At 35.6% G+C, this 21,950-nt stretch overlaps 1 protein-coding gene across 2 annotated transcripts in view; it reads right to left on the bottom strand.

Moving 5' to 3' along the window:
* The window catches only part of PCDH15 (protocadherin related 15), a 791,076-nt gene that overhangs the window by 673,897 nt on the left and 95,229 nt on the right, over nucleotides 1–21,950 (bottom strand). For both annotated transcript variants that reach the window (XM_037066919.1, XM_037066920.1), the window contains exon 2: nucleotides 5,329–5,447. In XM_037066919.1, the coding sequence (XP_036922814.1) occupies nucleotides 5,329–5,419 (91 nt within the window). In that variant the 5' untranslated portion in view covers nucleotides 5,420–5,447. The remainder of the gene's footprint in view (nucleotides 1–5,328; nucleotides 5,448–21,950) is intronic.

The following is a 21,950-nucleotide window of genomic DNA, read 5'->3' as shown; positions in this document are numbered from 1 at the left end:
GTATTAAGAATGACAATGCTGTTTTGGGGCCATCCCATTCTAAACATCACATAGTATTGTAATCTGCACAATGTATATAAATCTAATACTTTTAGAGCACACTATTAAGACAAACTTTCATGCTTTGAAGTTATCAAGTAAGAAAGACAACAAAGTTACTCTTAAAGTTTTAATTTATTTTCTCAGAATAAAAGTATACTTTATAAGATAGAGTAAGCTGAAAGGAGTAAACAAGGAAATACGTCTACAATATATTTACATAAAATTTTTGAATAAAAATATAGGCTATTCTTGTTTTTACTGTTGTCTAACGTATTTTATCTGTGTTTTTGTTTGCATGTGTGCACGCATATTTGCTGTATTTCTCTCTATATGCATGCTGCCATAAGAAATCATATTTAAATGAGGAATCAAGAAGTTTCCCTGAAGCCCTGGTTGGTGTGGCTCAGTGGATTGAGTTGTCACCTGCAAATCACTGGTTCAATTCCCGGTTTAGGGCACATGCCTGGGTTACAGGCCAGGTCCCCAGTAGGGTGCACATAAGAGACAACCACACATTGATGTTTCTCTCCCTCTTTTTCCCTCCCTTGCCTTCTCTAAAAAACAAATTAATTAAAAAAAAAGAAGTTGTCTTGAAAATTATTAACAATCATGTTTAATTTATTTATAAATGAAATAATCTAGAAAATGATTGCTTTGTACTATGATCAGAGAAAGATAATATTAACAAGAGGAAGAGAACTGTATCTTAGAAATATCTTAAGCTTAGAAATAACAAACTGAAAGAATAAGAAATTTTTGAATAATAATAAACATACCCATTTTCCATACATCATTTCCCTTTTTCCTCTCTCTCCCTCACTTTCATTATGAAATTTTTAAATTTCAGCATGACCCGGGCGAGACAGTGAGTGTCCCACAAATAGAGTGTGGAGCCCATGGTAGAAGTATTACTATAACAGGGCCCTATGTAACAGTCTGTAACATCCTGGTAACCTGGATTGCTGTGATTATTTTTTTCTTCTTGTGTAAGTTTATTTAACCACCTTTTATTAAGACATCTAAAGGAGAGAGACACAAGTGCTCCAGCTCATGGGACAGTTACATTTTTCTTAGAGTTCTGTTACCTGCATTGCGATTTACATGCCACTCCCTTCTAATCAGTATAAACCGCTGGCGCTCTACTTCAAGACCACCGGCTGCACCAATGAAAATGAAGTTTCCAATCTTTAGTGTCAGACTTTAGACCTTGGTTACCTAATTGATTGCCATGTATATCTCAGTGCTGACCTTCTGAGGGTGAGGCAACAACACGCATGAAAGTGAAACGGAAAATACTCCCTGAACTTTACCTACCACTTCATTTGAATCAGTAAGCTTTCCAAGGAAAGGACAAAATCAAATATACTTTTAAGAATAAGATGTAATTTAACAAATTTAAGTCTTCAAGGTGCTTGGTAAATTTGGAGAGACATAGAGAAAGAATGAATATACTTATACTACACAAAATATCAATTCATTAATTTATGAAAGAGAAGTACAATTATTAAAAGTAATGAGGATAATAGTAGCAATAGAGGTAAGCTTTATAGTAAGATTTGGCCACATTTGTTAAATATGTGTTAAACTGTATAAAATTGAGTTTTGGAGAGTTATCAGTACTCTAAGGAAGCTGAGCCTTAAAAAATTGGGTCTCTTCACCTCGTTGTTCTAGTTGTACACCACATAAGGCTTCCAGTCACATCATAGACATATGCCAATTTATGCAGTAGCTCAAGGTCAGGGCAAAAGATTTTTGTCCTCCAGGCTAAACATATGAGCAGCCAGGGAGAGCCCTTTTCTTAATAAACTCCTGTTGGCTTTCAGGTCTGCATACACTTAGGGAAAATTCTCTCTCTCTCTTTCTCTCTCTCTCAGATACACACATACTTATTGAACACGCACATTTTAAAACCCCTCTAACACATTGGCTCAAACTTAGTCCTATTTTACAAATATATAGTTATTCATTTAACAATTATATTTCCTATGTGATACATACTTAATACACACCATGGAAAATGCAGAAGAAATAATAAAACATACCCAGTACCCATATATCGTTTTTCCTTTTACCTTTCTCTCTCTCCTTTTCATCATTTATTTATAAGCTCAAAATCAAAACAAAATTAACAAAGAACACAAACCCTGTCTACAACTTGGTTTACTTACCTCACTGTGAATCATATCATTTGTAAGAACAAAGAATATGTTTTATAGATATTTTACCCCATAATACATACACTTGAGCAGATGTTCCTGCTTCCTCCACTTCCCGTAGCACCTCCCTGGCAGCTCCCCACGCTCTGTCTGGGCCCAGGGAACACAGTCCCACTCAAACAAAGTTGCTGGTATTAGTAATGCAGTAAGCTATTGTTAAAATATCCATCCTGATGCTCTGTTCAGGGGAAGGAGAGCATAACGTACATATCTCCTTAGGTTCTCAAATTTTCTGTCAGCTAAATTATGACATTTTGATTTAATATAATACTATCAATCTCCCTTATTAATGCTTGCTTAGACACCAAACAAGTGAAATGTTCATTATGGGATAGGCCATCCACGAACTTTATTACTGAATCTAAAAACTTGTCCCAGTATTTTGATGAGAAATATAAAATAATTAAAAACTTAGCCAAAGCTTATATGCAACCTTTTTGTTATGAAATATTAAAAATAATAATCATGCAATAGGTTTTTCTTTGAATTAGTTTCACACATTTGCTAATGCTAGAATGTTTCAGTTCAGGACAAAGTATTAATGAAACAAATGATTTTCATTTGTTTTTCTTCCAACTCCCTTTTGCCTAAGGAAATAAATAGAAAAGAATAAGGACAACACTCATCACAAGACATCCAGGGGAACCCTATGCTTTAATAAAAGAAAAACCTAGACGGCTATACTAATAGCCTCAGGGCATTTTAACATTTTCTCCTTCATGCTTTTCTATCTGAAATTTAAATCAGTTGCCAACTATCAAAATGGACTAATCCAATCAGTGAATTTTCTGTGGCATGGTGTTTTCATTTTTACTTTCCCTTGCATCTTTCTATTGTGATTTTGACTATAACCATTGTCTTCCTTCATCTATCCATGTACCTGCTGTCCCAAGCATTTGGACAAAAAATTATTAAAAAAATTCATATCATATACTCCAGTCAAGTGCTATTTTTTTGCGTGTTAATCATTCTTTGCCCAGTCCTAATTTTATCCTGCATAGCATGGACTCACAGTTTTATGGCTTTTAAAAAATGGTAACTATGAAAACCATTTTCATGAACAACAAAATAAAAGCGATGTCTCAGTCTCAAATAGGGGGAGGCCAGGGAGAGGTAAAGACCTGGGGGAGACCTAAGGGAAGAAACTCATATTATCTCTGGGGGCACACTGGCAGACGCTATAGTGTGGAAAGAATACGGGAAAGCATGTCAAGTTAAGAAATCTCTACAAAACACCATATAAAATTCATGTTACTCTCTCAGAGTTCCTATCCCTTCAGTCTTCCTAAGTACTGGGCCACTCACCTTCAGGAGAGACCCCAAAAGTCTTTCTAACATGTTTATAAAGAAAGTTACACATAAGTGCAGTGCTTTATGGGGCAGCCTCACTATAAACTGTCACTTGTCAGGGCTGAAGTTCCACTGTGCTTCAGAAATTAGACTATGTGATGGCCAACAGTGACCTGATAATCTTGTTTTGGAGGCTATGCTAGCACATTTAGAAAGACCAAGAACTTTGATGATATTATTAAGAAAATCAATCTACAGCATTATAGGTTCAGCCAGGAAAAATATCTTCTGATAGCCTGAACTATGTTCCTAAAAAGTTTAAGGTTTGTGATTGTCTAATGTTAGCAATGGCGTGGAATCCTTCCCTGCTTGGCCCGTGTGAACATCAAATATAAATTAAAAAATAAAATGTCTTATTATGTAAAGAAATATCAACATACACTGATTTGTCATCTATTCCTGGGGCACAATTTAAAAGGCATTATTGTCCCAGAAAGGCATGATCTTTTAAGTTGCACTGATTTTTATCTTTGTTTCAAAGCAGCAGTTACATCATTTGTCTTATGACCACATTTTTAAATGTGTTGTTAGACTGGAGATTCGCAAGCTCTATAAGGGGCAATGACATGAACCTTGAATTCACATACACTTGAAGTCAACAGTGTGCTAATTAGCAGAACTTTTCAGGGGAGTAGGCTGTTGACTTTATGAAAATAGTTGGTATTCTAAACTATTCTGCAAACCCCCAAAGAAACATATTTGTCTAATGATGGAGAACTGAGAATATCATAATATGTGCACAACTTGAATATTGTTTGGGATAAAGCAGAATTAATCCATTGACCTTCGATCATTCAATTTAACTGAGCAAAGCATAAACAACATTCACAATCTTGGATGTCACTGAGAGCAGCTACATAACAGGGCAATAAAGATAAGGAGATGGTTACTTGCCTGTGTACTTAAGTGCCGGAAAAATGTTGAGTAAGAACAGTGAACATTAGAAAAAAAAGAACAAAACTCATTGTTCTTAAATAACAATTTCTAGGGTGAAGAACTTTGTCCTTTTTGAAAAATCTCTCTATTGATGTATTCTATGTATCCTAACTCTCATTACGCAGTATTCTAAGACAGATTCCTTCAATATTGAAATATCTAAGGCAGGCTCACTTGGGCCACGTAGACATACTATGTTAAGTAGTCTCTAAGGAGCTTGGTGATTAATATATCTTTCTAAAGTGACTTACTAATTGGAACTGACTTACAATGTCTAATGTTAAGTCTTTTATACTTTTTTTACTCTTTCCAAATAAAATAGTGGGGGATGAAATAGTAATACACACAATTAAAGTGCTAACACTGAAGTCATTTACAGCATCTACTTTTGACCCCTTTGGGGGTGTCTTCGCAGAAAGAAATGTTGGTAACATGTATATTGGTAAGCTTTACCTAAGATCATTGTCTGTGTTTGTTGAAGGGTTAGTAAATAGAATCTAAGTCTTTTTTCAATAGAATTTGCTTAGTGAAAACAAGTGTTCAAATGGAGGTCTTTGTCATATTATCTATCAAACTGTAATCCTTATTAAGAAACAAAGTGTAATGGAAGCCACTTTTGCAAGATTGTTTTATTTAAAGCAAATTCTTAGACTAGCTACTAACCTTTAAAAATGAACGACAAATTAACATTATTCATTTCTATGGTGTGTGTCCTTAACCATTTATTTAATCACTGAAACCCTGACTAACTATAAAGGTCAGACTAAAAGCATCCTTACTTACCATCATCATACTGGCCAAAACATGTAGTGAAGAAAGAAATGAGGAAAATTCCAGAAGCTAACCATTTCCAGAGATAAAACTGTTGTAACATCTTCTGTCGAGTTCCACCCAAGGCCTATCTGAAATAACAAGAGGGAGAAAGAAACATTTGACAAATTCATTAATCTGTTACAGGTAAACACAACTGCCACAGCACAGAAAAGCCTTAATGACTTCATAGTTAATTACCATGCCAAGCTGTCCATTAACAAAGTAACACACTTAATGCACTGGAACTCTTTATCTTCTTGAATTTGTAGACAAATAATCTCTAAGGAAAGGTATCTTCTCCGTTACTTTGTAAACAAGTCAGTTGAGAACATATTAATATTATCAGAACCATGCTCTCTTTAAATTTGCAACCCTGTTAGTTAATCAACTGTTAATCAGTTTAAGTTACTAAATTTACTTGCCTCTAGCATAATTCAACTATAGTGTCAGGTGTTCTGCAGCAACAATTTAAGATGGCAAACCAGTTGTTAGTATAAAAATTTCATATGGACATTTGTGTTACACAATCAAGTAGAAAAAACCTTCATTAAAATGCTAATTCCTTTAAGTACAGTGATACAAGATTAACTTAACTATCCAAGTAAGACTAAGCATAAACCATCAATTTTTACCATATCTGCCTTATGAAGCTCTTGGATAAATTCACTTTAATTCCTGTGTTTTCTTGCACAACCTCCCAGTAAATAATGGAATCGAATGAGGCATTAATGCCCAGCGAACACACCAGCAAGGCTTATTGAAAGAATGATATGCCCAGTTTCCTGGTAAATTGAATAATTTATTCACACAAAATTGCTCAAAATGACTTTGATTATATGTGGAGGTCCAAGAGGGATAGAAACTCTGTTCCTCTACCTCAGAAGTTCCAAACTCAAACACCTACCAGGACCAAAAAGTACAAAAGAAAAGAGTGAGTTAGCCTAAACGGACAACGGGAGGGTGAAGGCTGTGTTAGAGTGTGGAGTACAGGGTCTGTGTGAAGAGCCCATTTGGTGCTCAGCTTTTGTCTAAGCTTTTCATGGGGGAATGAAAAACAGTGTTGCCAGGTCTTCTGATTTCCCAGAAGATGGTAGAAATCCAAACTGCTCAGTGTTCAGATGGTTGTCCCATCCTGTTTATGGAATAAATGTTTCTGGCCGGTCATACTGTTCTCCAAGGTCCCTCAGTCAATGACTCCTGCCCAGGATTTGCTCTCCTAGACTAGCTGTGGGTAAAATTCCATAGAATGCACAGAGCAAATATTTTAGTTCTGCCTTTACATGCATTTTATTTCATTTATCATTTTATACTTCATAAAGATTTCTGCACAGTAGAGTATATAAATAAATACATAGCTTATTTTAAATTGTTATAAAAGAGCAAGCTTAAAATTTTAGGATGCATAGTCCTTAAATTTCAAAAGTCACTGCACCAAATCACACGCATTTTACAATGAAATTTGTATTTTTGTGTCTGTTTCTTTAAAAATGAAAGTCCTTCTTTTTACCTGGCCCTCACACTCTTTTTCCCCCCTAACTGGTAAAAGACTGAGCTTCTGCTTTTATAATTTCTAGGCAAAGATAGCTCACACAAGAGCCCGTGTTTAGGTATCAAGAGAATGTAACAATCCATGTCTACTTGCTTACTTGCCCATAAAATGCAAGTAACATAAAAATAAAACTGACCAAGTGAAAGAGCCAGTGAATCAATGTGGCTTCTTTCTAAATTCAAGCTCTTCATCATATCTGTTATAAGACTGTGAGCAAATTAAATGGCATTGGTGTCTCCCTTTCCTCACTGTGAACATGGAGAGAAGGTAGTACACCTACCTTGTAAGTTTGTTTTTAGGGTTAAATAAGTGACTACAAATACATGCTTAGAAGAGGAACTTAGGTGAAGTGAGCACTCCATGAAGCTTACTATGAGTATTTTTGACTCTGCATCTATGAATTCTTCAAAGTGCCTTAATATATATTTTCTTAATCTGTGTGTAGCATAGCCTCTCAGGTCGGTATTATGACTCCATTCTGTGGAGAAAAAGTCACATTCCCTGTCTCAAGAATACAAACTGGTGAGTGAATAAAGAAGTGGCAAAGTTTGCAAGTTGGAAATCTCTGTTTTGTTCATTACAAAAAAGGATAGGAAATTTCCAAGAGAACATGTGGATGAGAAGGTCTCAAGGGTTGCACAGGTCGAAACAGCCTACACCTGGCATTCTAAGGGAGGGATATTGTATCCCTCTTCATAACCCGGGAGTACTCTAGAAGGATTTATACAAATAGTGGCTTCATTTTTTTTAAGAATTGGAGAACATTGAGAAATAGAAAATAGTATTTAAAATTGAAAACAGAAATAAAGAGAAAACGCTTAAAAACATTAATTAGGGAAAAAAAAAAGAACTTAAAGGACAAGCAATACCTCACCAAGTGACAAAAGAACAGAACGTGTAGGGTCCTTAGTCTGCCCTCTGGATTGACCTCCCACTGGCGTGGGTGTCAGTGCTGTGCTCTCACATACAACGCTACTTTCTTTAGCATCTGATTCAGACCATTTGGTTTCATTTTACAGCCTTCAAGATGAAAACAACCTGATGGGCAGTAATTTCAAAATTATTAAAGTCACTGCTGTTACTATGTCTCCGGAAATACAATCTCTTAATTCATGATCCTATGCATTTATTAGAGGATTACATTTTTTCTTTTTAAAACATCACAATAAAAACTTGCCTAAAAATTCATTTGGAAGAGATGTAATATTTACCATCCATGGTAATAAGAACAGGCTTATTTTCGAATAATAAGAAAGATAGTAACTTTTCTAATTTTTTATCATTTTATTCATATGTGCATTATTTTTCAAAGCAAATTTATCATTTCAATGGGCTCAGTATTTTCAACAAACTAAAAGTTGTGACTCACCATGTTCACCTGATACCCCAAACACGGAGCACACCTTAGCTTAAGAAAACCTCAGTCCTAGATAAAGATGTAATGAGATAATACCTCCAGGAAAGAGGCTGTGTCCTCCCAGCAAAAGACTAAGGACCAGCAGGATAAACACACTCATTGGGCTAATCAGCTAATAGTGGCACTTCTGTCATCAAAGAAGTTGGAATAGAACAAACATTTTGGTGAAGAAATCATTTTCATGACTAGCTTTACAATTTCTAGAATTGTAGGAAGAGTTCTTAAAGGAGACAAGACTCCAGATATTGTTAAATGATTGTAGGTAAATGAAAGCTATTTCATACACCACCTCCAACATGGTGCTGTACCTTACAAATTTTCTATCCAATTCCCCTATGGTCTCTGAGTACACATTTTCCCTGCAGATCTCCTTTGCCCATAATGTTATGTTCTAGCAATCTAGAACACAACCAGTTCCAAGCAGCACTGTAGCTGACTTATAAATAAGCTTATTATACTTAATTTTGAGGACATAATTTAACTGGCATATTTAATACTCTGGTGTATGGTTTTGTAACAGCAATTTGAAAATAGTATCTCATAAAAATATTGAAAAAACACATTTCTCAATCATGTCACAACCTTACATGTAAATGTAACCTTACAGTTTGAAGCTCTTGAAATTTATAACATATATTTCCAAATGCTTAGGAATATTTTACTGCAATTACCCAAGACACAATCTACTGATTTTGAATTTCACATCATTTGTGTTCCCTACAAGATAAAGCTGACACTCATTTCTCTGGCATTCAATGTTCTCAGAAATTCATTTATTTAATGATCATTTATGGAGGGTCACTGAGGTAAAACGAACTCTCCTGGGTAGTTGAAAAATATCAACAGGATAAGCCCACCCATATCTCTGTGCTCGTGAATCTTAACATAGTAGCAACGTAAAAAGAGAGAAGCAGCAAGTTATGCGGCATGTTCAAAAGTAATAAGAGACATGAAAGTAGAAGCTTGTATTTTCAAAATTTTATGCCATCACTTTATACTGAAATCTCATTCTGAAAATTGAGGAAGGTTATATGAAGCAAACAAAAATGCTTTCTGATAACGTAACTGAAGAACTTCACAAGAAAAACATAATCGTTCCAACAACCCTAGCTGAAAGTGCCCTTGAGAATATCTACCGCCCAGAGTACAGATTGCTGTTCATTTCTTGGAAGGAGAACAAAGGCCTTTCACTTTCAAATCCAAATCCAAACACTAGCAACACATACAGCTCTGCCCTTGATATGTTTATCCCTGCTCCCCGCATCTGGATTGGCTGTAGTGACACACGGCAAAAGCAGCCAAGGTTGACATCATGGCAGTTTTCCCTCTGGTACATTTTTGAAAATGGCATCTTTTTATTTTTTAAGTCTCTGCCCCTGACTGTTGTGCACATAACCACTAATCTCTTTGATATATCAAAGTTTGGAGCCCACTGCCAATACTGTGTTGAGAAATCCCATATCAATCCCATGTCGGGAAGCAAGCAGCAATATTTCAGTGAAGTGAGAGTTATACATATGCATCTGCCCTTCAACAGTCTGTCCAAACTCTGGTGGTTCCAATTTCTGACATCTAACCAGAGCTATAAAAATATAAATTGTGCCCTGGCTGCTGTCACTCAGTGGATTGAATCCTGGCCTGTGAACCAAAGGGTCACTGGATCAATTCCCAGTCAGGGCACATGCTTGGGTTGCAGGCCTGGTTTCCAGTAGGGGGTGCTCAAGAGATAACCACACTTTGATGTTTCTTTTCCTCTCTTTCTTCATCCTTTCCCCCTCTCTAAAAATAAACAAATAAAATAAAATAAAATAAAATAAAAAAATATATATATATAGCTCATCACCACTCTATATTTCTTGATAGAAATGTATAATGTAAAATATAAAGAAATATATTTATAAAAGTTCATATTACATTTTCCACATAAAATCTATATAAAGAGATACATTTACATATTATTTAAATTTATATTATACATATAAACATTGATGTTATTCCCCATTCATACATTTTTAACTCATTAGCTGAATCTGTTTTAAAGGCAGAAATTACCATATTTTAGTTAATTCTAGGTAAAGGCAGAAAAATAAGGTATGTTTTCACTGGGGACTATGAAATCTAAGGCACCTCTCCAAGCTGGCCCAGACAAACCAGGCTTACAGGGCATGCCACAATGTCTGAGTGTGCCTTGGGTGCTGTCCACTTTTAAATGTATATTTATTTACTTGTGTGTGTGTGTGTGTCTCTCTCTATATATATATATTTATATATATACAAATATATATGTATATATGCATGCATACACATATACACATACACACATATATTTATTTGTGCTTTTCTCTCTATACACACACACACATGCACACACATATTTTAAATATATACTCAACAGTTGTAAACATTAAATGAGACTGGTTTAATTCAAAATACATTTCCTGAAACCACATGATAAACATAAGGGAATTACAAGCTTAGAAATTCTTCTTCCACAAATTATGGTGGACATTTGGAAAATTCAAGCAGTGTCTTAACGTGTCTGTAGAGGTTCTATTCTTTTCTTTTCTTCTTTTTATTTTTTTGATCATTTTAATCACAAAACTCTACATAGAAGAGGGAAGAACCTTGGTTTTCTTTCTGGGTAATACTCCTCACCATGGAAACAAATTACTGACAAATAAAATTAGCCTATTCAGTTTACATTTAACAGTTGCCCTAGCTCAGTGGATTGGGTGCTGGCCTATGGACTGAAAAGTTGCTGTTTTGGTTCAGATTAAGGCATATGCCTGGGCTGCGGGCCGGGTCCCCAGTTGGGTACGGGTGAGAAGCAACCAATTAAAGTTTCTGTCTTACAGAGATGTTTCTCTCCCATCCTTTCCCCTCTCTCTAAAAATAAACAAAATCTTTAAAAATTGTATCTTATTAGGAAGCATTTGACTTAATCAATAACTGGTATAAAACATGTTATAATAATCTAGTCATAAATAAATAAATCAAAATTTATAAAAAGAGTGAATTTCAAAACATCCAGTATTGTTAACATATTAGGTATTTATTTGAGTGGTTAGGCATGCATTGACTCAACAAAAATTTATTGCACATTTATTGCATGTCAGACATCCTACTTCTGCTGCAGAAATAAACCAACTCAGTTTCCTCATGATTTAATTATTGAACAGATACCATATTTTATAATTTGATTAATATATCATTTCAAAGAACTTTAGTAAAAGGATTCCAAATTAGGGAGTATTAAAATTAATTTTCAATCCTAATAGATTTTCATTAAGTCTATGTTCTCTGAACTATCATATCAATACCATTCTTAGATATAAATATACTTCCCATATTTTTTAGAAAAATAAGAGGAAAAAAATTTATTTGAAAGGAGTGAGCAGTCTGGAATGAGAAAAGCCCAAGCATTATTTTTTTTTCCTGTGGAGTAATTTGGAAGTATAAACAAGCAAATCTAAAGTTGAGCTTTAAAATTCAGGCAAGTGCACACAATAACACACTTTTGAAAGGAATCTGGAAAGAGGGTTCTGTGTAATGCCATCCTCTGGCATAGGACACAGATTACGACTTACCCTGTTTGGTAAAGGCTGAACATCCCAAGAAACACAAGTACATTGATGAATAAAATATTCTTTTCTTATAGAAAATCCATGAGCAAAAGCCAAAGTACTAAGTCAGCTAAGAGAAATTAAAGTAGAAAGTGTGAAAATGTCAGTGACTTTTGGATGTACTATAATAAAAAGTCCTTGCTTTGAGATGGGAGAGACTCATGGTGCATTCCTCGTTCTGTCCCTTCTTTGTTGTAGAAATAGAAAACTAGTGGAAACTTCTGAGATTCGGTTTGAAATTAGGAAAACTAAATCTATTCTATTCTGTTATCATTAATAGATAAAAATAATAGGAGTACTACAGATAATAATTTTTAAAATTTACTGCATAAGTGGTTGCTGGGTACTGGTTCTAGACAGGCACTTTATAAGATGGCGACACTATAGCAGTGTGAGGAAAAATGGAAGGAAGGAAGGAAGGAAGGAAGGAAGGAAGGAAGGAAGGAAGGAAGGGATAAATAAAGGTCCACGTGGAAGTTTTCAGATAATGGAATGCAAGAATAACACCCTAAAATGCCCCAGAATGAATCATGCATTTGTGTAATCCTGTCCTAAACAGTGAAGGCAGAACCTGTAATGTGTTTCTAATAGGATATGGTAAAGGTGACAAGATGTCATCCCCTTGACTCACTTAAGTTATAGGAGACTCAGTCTCAGCACATTGGAAGAGAGATATCTTTTGTCTGAGTTTGAGATGAAAATATTTATGTTGCAGACTGCTAATGGAGAGGGACAGATGCCAGGGAATACAAGTAACCACTTGTACCTGAGGACAATAAAATAGTTCTGCCACTGATCTAATGAACTTTGTAGGGGATTCTAATCAATCCTATAGATGAGAATGCAAATCGGCAGGCAGTTGATTGCAGTTTCCTAAGACAAGGAGCAAAAGACTCAGCTCAATTGTGGCCTGACACCTGACTTGCAGAAGCTGTGACATAATAAATGCTAAGCCACCAAATATGTTGCAATTTTTATCTAGCAATAGCATGTTAATATGTGGGAAGATTTGATGAAAAATGTATGTAGGCAAAATGTCAATCAGTTTAGTGTTCGTTTTAAATCTCTAGATGATGGTTGCTATTGGGATAGAGGATGGAAAAATAAGTATTGAACACAAATTGAGAAATGGTCAACAAAAAAGAGGGTGGTCTTGCACAGATCAATAGTTGTAGTTTTAGTGAAATGAAGTGTGGCATGAATATCATCTTTAGCACTGTGGGGCAACAACTAAACATTTCTGGAAGTATTGCCTTTGGTCAGGTATTCTTGAAAGTCTCATGTACAAACACTATTTTCCTGAAGTTGTAAGATAAATACGGTAAAGATTAGCCAAGAACAAATATATGTATAACCCACTCAGGCGTGTCCGACCCAAGGCCCATGGGCCACATATGGCCCAGGACAGCTATGAATGTGGCCCAACACAAAATCATAAATTTACTTAAAATCTTTTCTTTTGCTTATCAGTTTTCATTAGTACTTGTGTATTTAATGTGTGGCCCAAGACAATTCTTTTTTCAGTGTGGCCCAGAGATGCCACAAAGTTGGACACCCCTGTCACAAACAGCAGTGTGGTGATGGCCTGAGGGAAGGGTGGGGGGTAGTCAGGGATGGATGGAGGTGGACAAAGGGGAAACATAGGGACATCTGTAATAGCATAAACAATAAGCATAAAGTTAAATAAATAGGTGATTCTAACTACCTTACGCTATTTTAAGAATTTTTGAATGATATAAGAAGTTTATTTAAAAACAAATAAATTAACTGGAATGATATCACTATACGTAGTTTTACAACTTTTCCTTAATGAAAAAATGCCCTATTAAAATTGGGCATACTGCCTTAATGGACATTTTCTCAAAAATACATACCAAATGGATAATAGACACATGAAAAGATGCTCAACATCAAACATTTTCAGGGAAATGTAAATCAAAACCACCATGAGATGTCACCTCACACTTCTCAGAATGGTTATCATCAAAAAGACAACAAATAGCAAGCATTGGGAAAAATATGGATAAAAGTGAACCTCATGCATTGTTGGTGGGATGGTAAATTGGTTCAGACATGATGGAGAACGGTATAGAGTTGCCTCTAGAAAAATAAACATAAAGCGACGGTAAGACCCAGAAATTCCCCTTTTGGTCATTTATTCATCAAAAACACTAATTTGAAAAGGCATACATTCATCATTGTATTATTTACAATGATACAGAGGTTATCTAGGTGTCTTATATTTAGCATAATACCCCCCGGGTCCAGGTGCATTCATGTTGTTGCAAATGGCAGTATTTCATTTTTTAATTGTGAAGTAATATTTCACTTGTATATGTAGATATATAAAATATATACAATTTATTTATAACTTTTATTTAATATAAATGAATTAGAAGATGTATTTTGTATAATGTGCTAAATGAGATATAAATGGAACACATGAAACTAAGTTTATCTCCTATTGTCCTTCTTATCATGAACTTAGAGGGTACACTTTTTTCAGTTTCATTTTAGCTTACATTATGTACATGATAACCATTAGTGGAATTTAAAGTCAATCACTACATAATAAAGTCTCTTTTATGTATATTTTATTTTTTCTCTTCTATAATAAACCTAAGCCTTGTACTTATTTGAAAAATAAAAGAAAATGCAATAGTAATTTAAAAACTCTCAGCAAAAAAAATAAAAACAACTTTGTTTATTGCAATTATTTTGAGCTTTTATCCTTTATCTTATAAATCTATGTGATTAAGGAAGAGCTTAATCTTCTCAACTGGCAACCATGTGAAGATGGATAACCTGACTTAGAAAAATAACTGATTATGTAAGAGCTATGTAAGCTCTTCATTTCATCTATAAATCCATTGAGGTCATTACAATCCTTCCTAAAAAGACTACATTTAGTGTTATGCTGAGTTTTATTTCAACATACAAAAATTCTGGTAATCATCAGTTTCTCTGGAGACTAGGAAAATAATCACAATAGAATTTTATTTCAATATATATCTAATTTACATGTGGCTAAAATTGGTGAAAAGAAATATAAGATTTAAAATAAATATTTGGATATTTACAAATTACAGCAATAAATTGAGACTGCAAAGTTCTAGATGTTTTTAACTGTAGTGTTGAAAATAAAATAAGTAAAACTTAGAGCTGTGAAAAATCTGTAAAAAGAAAATAATATTATATTTTCAATCAATCAATATATTGTAAATTGTTTAATAGCCATAAAGATATTGTGTAAAATTATTTTAAAATTGATAACTGCTGGGACTTCCGCCAAGATGGAGGCATAGGTGGAAACACTGTGCCTTCTCCCACAACCAAGTTTGGATACAACAAAAGTTTTGGAGAACTAACACACATCCAGAAGCCAGAAAACCGAATTATACTGAAGTCCGACAGCTACGAACCGTTCAACGAGGACGGTAAGAGGTGGAGCCAGCAGCGGAGCTGGGTCAGGCAGGGCAGACCTAGGAGCGCAGGCAGCCCAGAACTATTTGGGGTGCGGGGCAGACTGACCAAGGTCGCACATTCGCGCGCAGTGAGACAGACCACACAGGCCCCAGGGGGAAAACCCAGTGGTGGAGGGCTGACAGCGGTGGCACACTCGCGTGCTGAGGAGCGGGGTGCATGGCCCTGGTGACGGTGGTGGCTGCGGTGCTGGTGGGGGTCGAGGCAGCTGCGGCGGCGGCGGCGGCTGTGGCGGGTGCCAGAGGGAAGCCATTGTCCCTCTTTGACCCCGCCCCCACATATGACGTCACAACCCAGCGACTGAGTTGCCCTGCTCTGGTGAAAACCTAGGGCTCCGTTCCTGCTACTTAACAGGCACAAACAGCCCAAAGGATGGCTCAAGAAGAACTCAAAGTCCCAGAGCCAATAACTCTAAGCGACTAACAGATTGCCAGGCTCTCAGAAGCCCAATTTAAAACACTATTTATCAGGATGCTCACAGAATTGGTAGAGTACAGTCACAAATTGGAGGAACATATGAAGGCTAAACTAATTGAAATGAAGGGAGATGTCCAGGAAACCAATAGCGATGGAAAGGAAACTGGGACTCAAATCAATGGAATGGACCAGAAGGAAGAACGAAACATCCGACCAGAAAGGAATGAAGAAATGAGAATTCAAAAAAATGAGGAGAGGCTTAGGAACCTCCAGGACATCTTTAAACGTTCCAACATCTGAATTATAGGGGTACCAGAAGGGGGAAAGAAACAGCCATGAGTGGAAAACGTATTTGAACAAATAATAAAGGAGAACTTCCCCAGTCTGGCAAAGGAAATAGACTTCCAGGAAATCCAGGAAGCTCAGAGAGTCCCAAAGAAGTTGGACCCAAGAAGGAACACACCAAGGCACATCATAATTACATTAGCCAAGACCAAAATGAAGGAGAGAATCCTAGAAGCAGCAAGGGATAAGGGGACAGTCACCTACAAAGGAGTACCCATCAGACTGTCAGCGGATTTCTCAAAAGAGACCTTACAGGCAAGAAGGGGCTGGAAAGAAGTATTCCAAGTCATGAAATCCAAAGACCTACAGCCAAGATTGCTTTATCCAGCAAAACTTTCATTTAGAATGGAAGGACAGATAAAGTGCTTCTCAGATAAGGTCAAGTTCAAGGAGTTCATCATCACCAAGCCCTTATTATATGAAATGCTAAAGGGACTTATATAAGAAAAAGAAGATGAAAAATATGAACAGTGAAAGGACAGCAAACACACAGGTATTAACAACCACACCTAAAACAAAAGCAAACCAAGAGGACAGCTAGATCAGGAGTGGAACCACAGAAATGAAGAACACATGGAGGGTTAGAAACGGGGGTGGGAGGAGGAGAAGGGGGGAGAAGGCACAGAAAATAGCATAGATGGTAGGTAGAAAATAGATAGGGGGGAGAGGGTGAGAATAGTGGGGGAAATATAGAATCTAAAGAACTTGAGACACGTGGTTATAAACTAAGGGGGGGAGAAGGGTGGGGGAGGGAGTGTGCGGGTGGAGGGGAATGAAGGGGGGAATAGAACAACTGTAATGGTATAATCAATAAAATATATTTTAAAAAAAGAAAAAAGAAAAAAGAAAAATTGATAACTGCTTAAGAATTACTAATTTGAAGAATAAAATATATATAAGTCAAAACATAATGAACAATAATATGCAGTACAGGAAAGAAATAAAGATGGTTCTTCAACAGAAGTATGGATGGGAGGGTCACGGAAAACTAGAGTGTTCAACATGTCTTATAAATACAATAGACTCTTTCACAGGAAATTGATATCCAAATAAGTTCTCCATGGAAAAAAAGGAATAGAAAAATCACACAAATACAAGAAATAAGGTTAAAATATGGTGAAAAGGGGGTTTAAATACCAAGTTTACTTACAGGTAAGGACTGGTATTTACCTCTATGCTAAAATCTATGCTAAAAAGTCATTTGTTATAGTAACAGTGACCTACCAACAGGTTCATAAAAGAAGATGCTCAAAGAATATGACATGAAGATTCACTTGCTAAGTAACATGTGGAATGGATTTGAGGAAAAAAATGAATAGCAAGCAAACTAAGTGCTGTGAAATGATATAATTACTTGTTATACCCTCCGTTTAAATAGTAAAAAACAGGCCTGACTGGTGTGACTCAGTGGTTTGGGCATTATTCCACAAACTAAAAGGTCACAGGCAGATTCAATTTTCGGTAGGGGCACAAGCATAGGTTTCTGACCAGGTCCCCAATTGGGGGCAGGTGAGAAGCAACCAGATCAGTATTTCTCTCACACATCAATGTTTCTCACCCTCTTTTCTCTCTCCTTCCCCCTCTCTTTAATTAAATACAACCTTTTAAAAATTTTGAAACATAACGTAAAAGGAGCTGCATAAGAATGGAGTTGGGGCTGCTATTAGAAAGGAATAACATTGCAAGTTTCTCAAACCTTTGGAATGTTCAAACGGGGTAAAATCCCCTTTGGGCTGGGACAACACTACATTGTATCCCACACAACTCTTTGAAAGCTGGTAGGAAAGCAGACATCCTGACTCCAGGACTAGAAAGTAAAGACAATCTTTAGAATGAGCACCACTGAATATAGGCCACAGAATAAGATATCTTATTAACACCAATAGAAATTCATTATTTTATTTGTGTAATTATCCCCTTCCCTTTCTCAAAGAACCCCCTTTGCACCCCCTAATTGGAACACTATTTGGGTTTCTGCCCAAGTCAGTGCCTCCAGAGCAGCTATTCTTTATATATTCTTTATTTCTCTTATCAAGAATAGCCAATTTTATACATAACTAAAATTCTACCCTATAGGTGAATGGCAATTGCTATGATTATTGGATTCTTTATTTTGGGAAAGCAAATAAAACTTAAATACTGTTTTCTTCCTCATAGAGAAAGAAGAAAACATTATTTTTCATATTATATTTTGTTAGTAATAAAATAAGCAAATTTCCTCACTGTGTCTGAGTACACAGATATTAGCAGAACTCTCTGAAAGTTACATTATCTATTTTTAATATGGGTCTTTATAGAAAAATCACTAAAAATAAATAAACTTAAGCCATATAATACTATTTTAATACTTTTGTTGAAATGGCAAAATTAATGGAAGGCAATAAGTAAGCACCTTATTTAAGAAGAATTAAAAACACAAAAACAAAGTCTTAAACCATTCATGTATAGAAATAGAAATTATAGCTTTTCCCCACTTAATTAGCATTCTTATTTAGATAAGCAATAGTTGCTATAAAGTACCAGTACTCCCCTTAAAAATATTGCTGAGTTCAAAGGCTCAAGTTTTTAGTTACTACTCATAAAGCATGCAATGTAACTCTTAAAACTATGAAAACTCTCCAATTTTTCATGATTCAGCAGAATATTTCTCTTAGAAAAAAATTCACTGAAGAGTATTAGCCTCCATGCAAATTAATGACTAGAAACTCTTTTCCCTACAGTTTCAGACATGGATGAATAAATCAGAATCAGGTATCTTTTGTGGATGAAAGGAAGCAGAAGTCTTAACATTAGAAACTTATTAATGTGATGCCTATGGGCAAAAATGAAATCAGATCTTATGGATGGTTTTGAAGTTGCAATTTTAATAATGAATAGGGTATAGTGAAAGGAAAAACTGAAGAGGAAATAAATTTCATCCCTTTGTCCATACCCACCAATCTGTCATATATTTCAAAAGCTGATACACAAAGGGTATATAAAGATTAAAAAATAATCAGATACAATTGTGATGGGTGGGGCAATAATGAATGTCAAGCTTCAAAAAAGAGAAATTGGGGGAAAGATGGGTGCATATGTGTGTGTACTAGGTAGGATGTGCTATGTATTAAGTATCTAGTTGTTTAAAGAAAGGATCACAAATGAACAAGACTCTAAGAGTCAGAGACACTATGACTACATGAAGCTGGAAGAGAGAATATGGGAGGTGAAGACCATTGAATTTAAACTGATGTTAGTTTCTTTGTCCAAATGTAGTCCCCTATTTTCTGGTCCTTTCTAGTATTTTTAATAAAACAGAGTACCTAGAGTTTTGTTGGGAACCGCTCCGCCTGGTTTCAGGAGTTGTAACTGTCCCCCGTGGCTAAAGCTGAGTGAGTGACCTCCGCAATGTGAGCCACTAAGGAGACAAAACTTATCTCTCTGGCAGGAGCACTGCTTCCGCTTCATCCCCTGCCCCCAACGCTTGGTTGGTTAGTCTATGATGGGTAAGACCCCTCAGAAGGGGGGCAACTAAGCCAGACAGGATCACTTGAAAGGCCATCAAGGAAGGACTTGGGGAGCTACAGCAAAGAGAGAGTGATAGACCCTTGCTCCCTGGCTATTCTGACATAGCCTGAGTCCCCATTTCATCTGGGAGAAGCACTTCCTTAAGTGGCTCTAATCCCCTTGAGCCTAAAAACCTATGAAGGGGAGAGCGGTATAGTACTCTGCCCACTAGAGCAGGTTCTGGGGTGATCAGGCATAAGGAAGAATATGTAAAGTCCCATCAAGCCTGCTGTGCTAAGAGGGCTTTCATTCATATGATAAGGGTTCAAGCAGGAAATGAGTATGTCTCCCAAAGTTTCTACAACCCCCTTACCTGACAGACACTGATTCAGATTAAGCCCTCAGATTTCTTTGAAATGTTATCTATTGTTTGATCCTTGCTGCCTGACATTGATCGATGAGCTCTACCTGTATTCCTGTGTGTTACTAACCTAATAAAAGCCCTTGAGGAAGGGGCTCTTAGTCCTTCTCCTCTGAGAGATGGATCACCTTTCCTCCCCAAACAGATCATGTCTTGGTAGTATTGTTTTCATCCATGGCAGACAGAGGGACTTGTGGGCAAAGTTCCCCCCATAGAGTTTTAATGACAAATATGAAATATTAAATTATTTTAGCTAAACTATTTTTAAAATATGGCATTGGCCAAAAATATAAAGCTTCTTGTGCTTCATGACAACGTAAGTTTGTCATGAAGTGCCAGTACATAATCATAGCTCTCCACAATACTAACCACAATACTAACACCACATTTCACAAAGCCTCTGTTTATAGTCACACTTTTTTGAAAAGAATAATAGTTTAGTGTGTCTTTCTGCTTGGAGAAAATTTATCTTAGTAACACATGCAATATCTATGCAGATAATTTGCTAGAATGCTCATCACAAAAATTTTAGTTCAGAATTTTCTCAAAAAGAATTCCTAGAAATGCCAAGTATTTAAATTAAAACAATAAGTTAAAACACACAGCTCTAGAGTCCTGGCTGGTGTAGCTCAGTGGACTGAGTGCACGATCGTGGTTTGATTCCCAGTCAGGGCACATGCCTGGGTTGCAGGCCAGTTCCCAGTAGGGGACTCACGAGAGGCAACCATACATTGATATTTCTCTCCTTCCCTCCCCATCTAAAGATAAATAAATAAAATATTTTAATTAAAAAATTACATGGATCTATATCCACAAAACTTTTCTTGTATGCACATCTACGTTACCAAAGTAATAATGCATTTAAGACAAAGTCATCATCATTACAAATGTTATCTTGCCTCAAATATTGATTTCAGTGAATCATGTGAATGATTTTAAGGATCATACAAAATTCCAGGTTAAACTTACATTGAAGACATTTCTATATGCTTTTAAACTTACTTTTATGGTTTAAAGATGGTTTGAGACAATCTTTTAAATCAGCTTTTGATATTTGTTACTTATCTTTTTGTAGGAATAACCAAAAATTGGCATAACTGAAACCAAATGAAACAGATAATTATTTTCCAGTAACTTATAAACATCTAAACTGTAGGCATAATTTTAATTATTGGGGGTATTGCTTATATGATTGATTAGGAACATTTCTCTAATTGGCATTTAAATTTCCAATAAAATCTTGTATTTAAATTTAATATTATGTAATTCTCTCCTCCACTCAAAAATATATACACATAATCTAATAAACTGGATTACAAACAAGCCTTCCTAAATGAGTTTCAGACTATTATAAAAATTGTATTGTATGCGACCATAATGATTGAAGGAAAGGCTTATATAGCATTATATTTGGAGAAATTATAACCTTTTAAAAGTAAAATATTATTATTTTACTTTTAAAATAATAAATAAAAGTAAAACTATTATTATTTTCTAAATATAATAGGGAATTACACTGACATAAAATTGAATAGAACAATAAAGGCCTGGTGATATACATAACTGAAATTCTAGAAACATCGGCACTCCACTTTTGTCTCAAACATGAATTTCAAAACATACAATGGATAATAAATTATATGACAAGTGAAATGTGTTCTTATAATCCAAAAAAAGTTTCCTGGTGATTACTGTCTTAAAGAGAAAAACAAATCATTTATGCGCTGAAGTGCTTACCAAAAAAAGACTTTATGCAAACAAAAGCATTAGTAAAATCTACTGTTTTAGGAGGCATTGTTAATTGAAGTGGGAAATACTGTGTATAGAGATTAGCCTCTAAAAGTCACTTCT

The sequence above is a fragment of the Sturnira hondurensis genome, unplaced genomic scaffold (assembly GCF_014824575.4).
Source record: "Sturnira hondurensis isolate 20B ecotype Veracruz unplaced genomic scaffold, ASM1482457v3 Scaffold0016684, whole genome shotgun sequence".
NCBI lineage: Eukaryota > Metazoa > Chordata > Mammalia > Chiroptera > Phyllostomidae > Sturnira > Sturnira hondurensis.
Note: the sequence above shows the minus strand (reverse complement) of the source record. Positions and strands in the feature narration are given on the sequence as shown.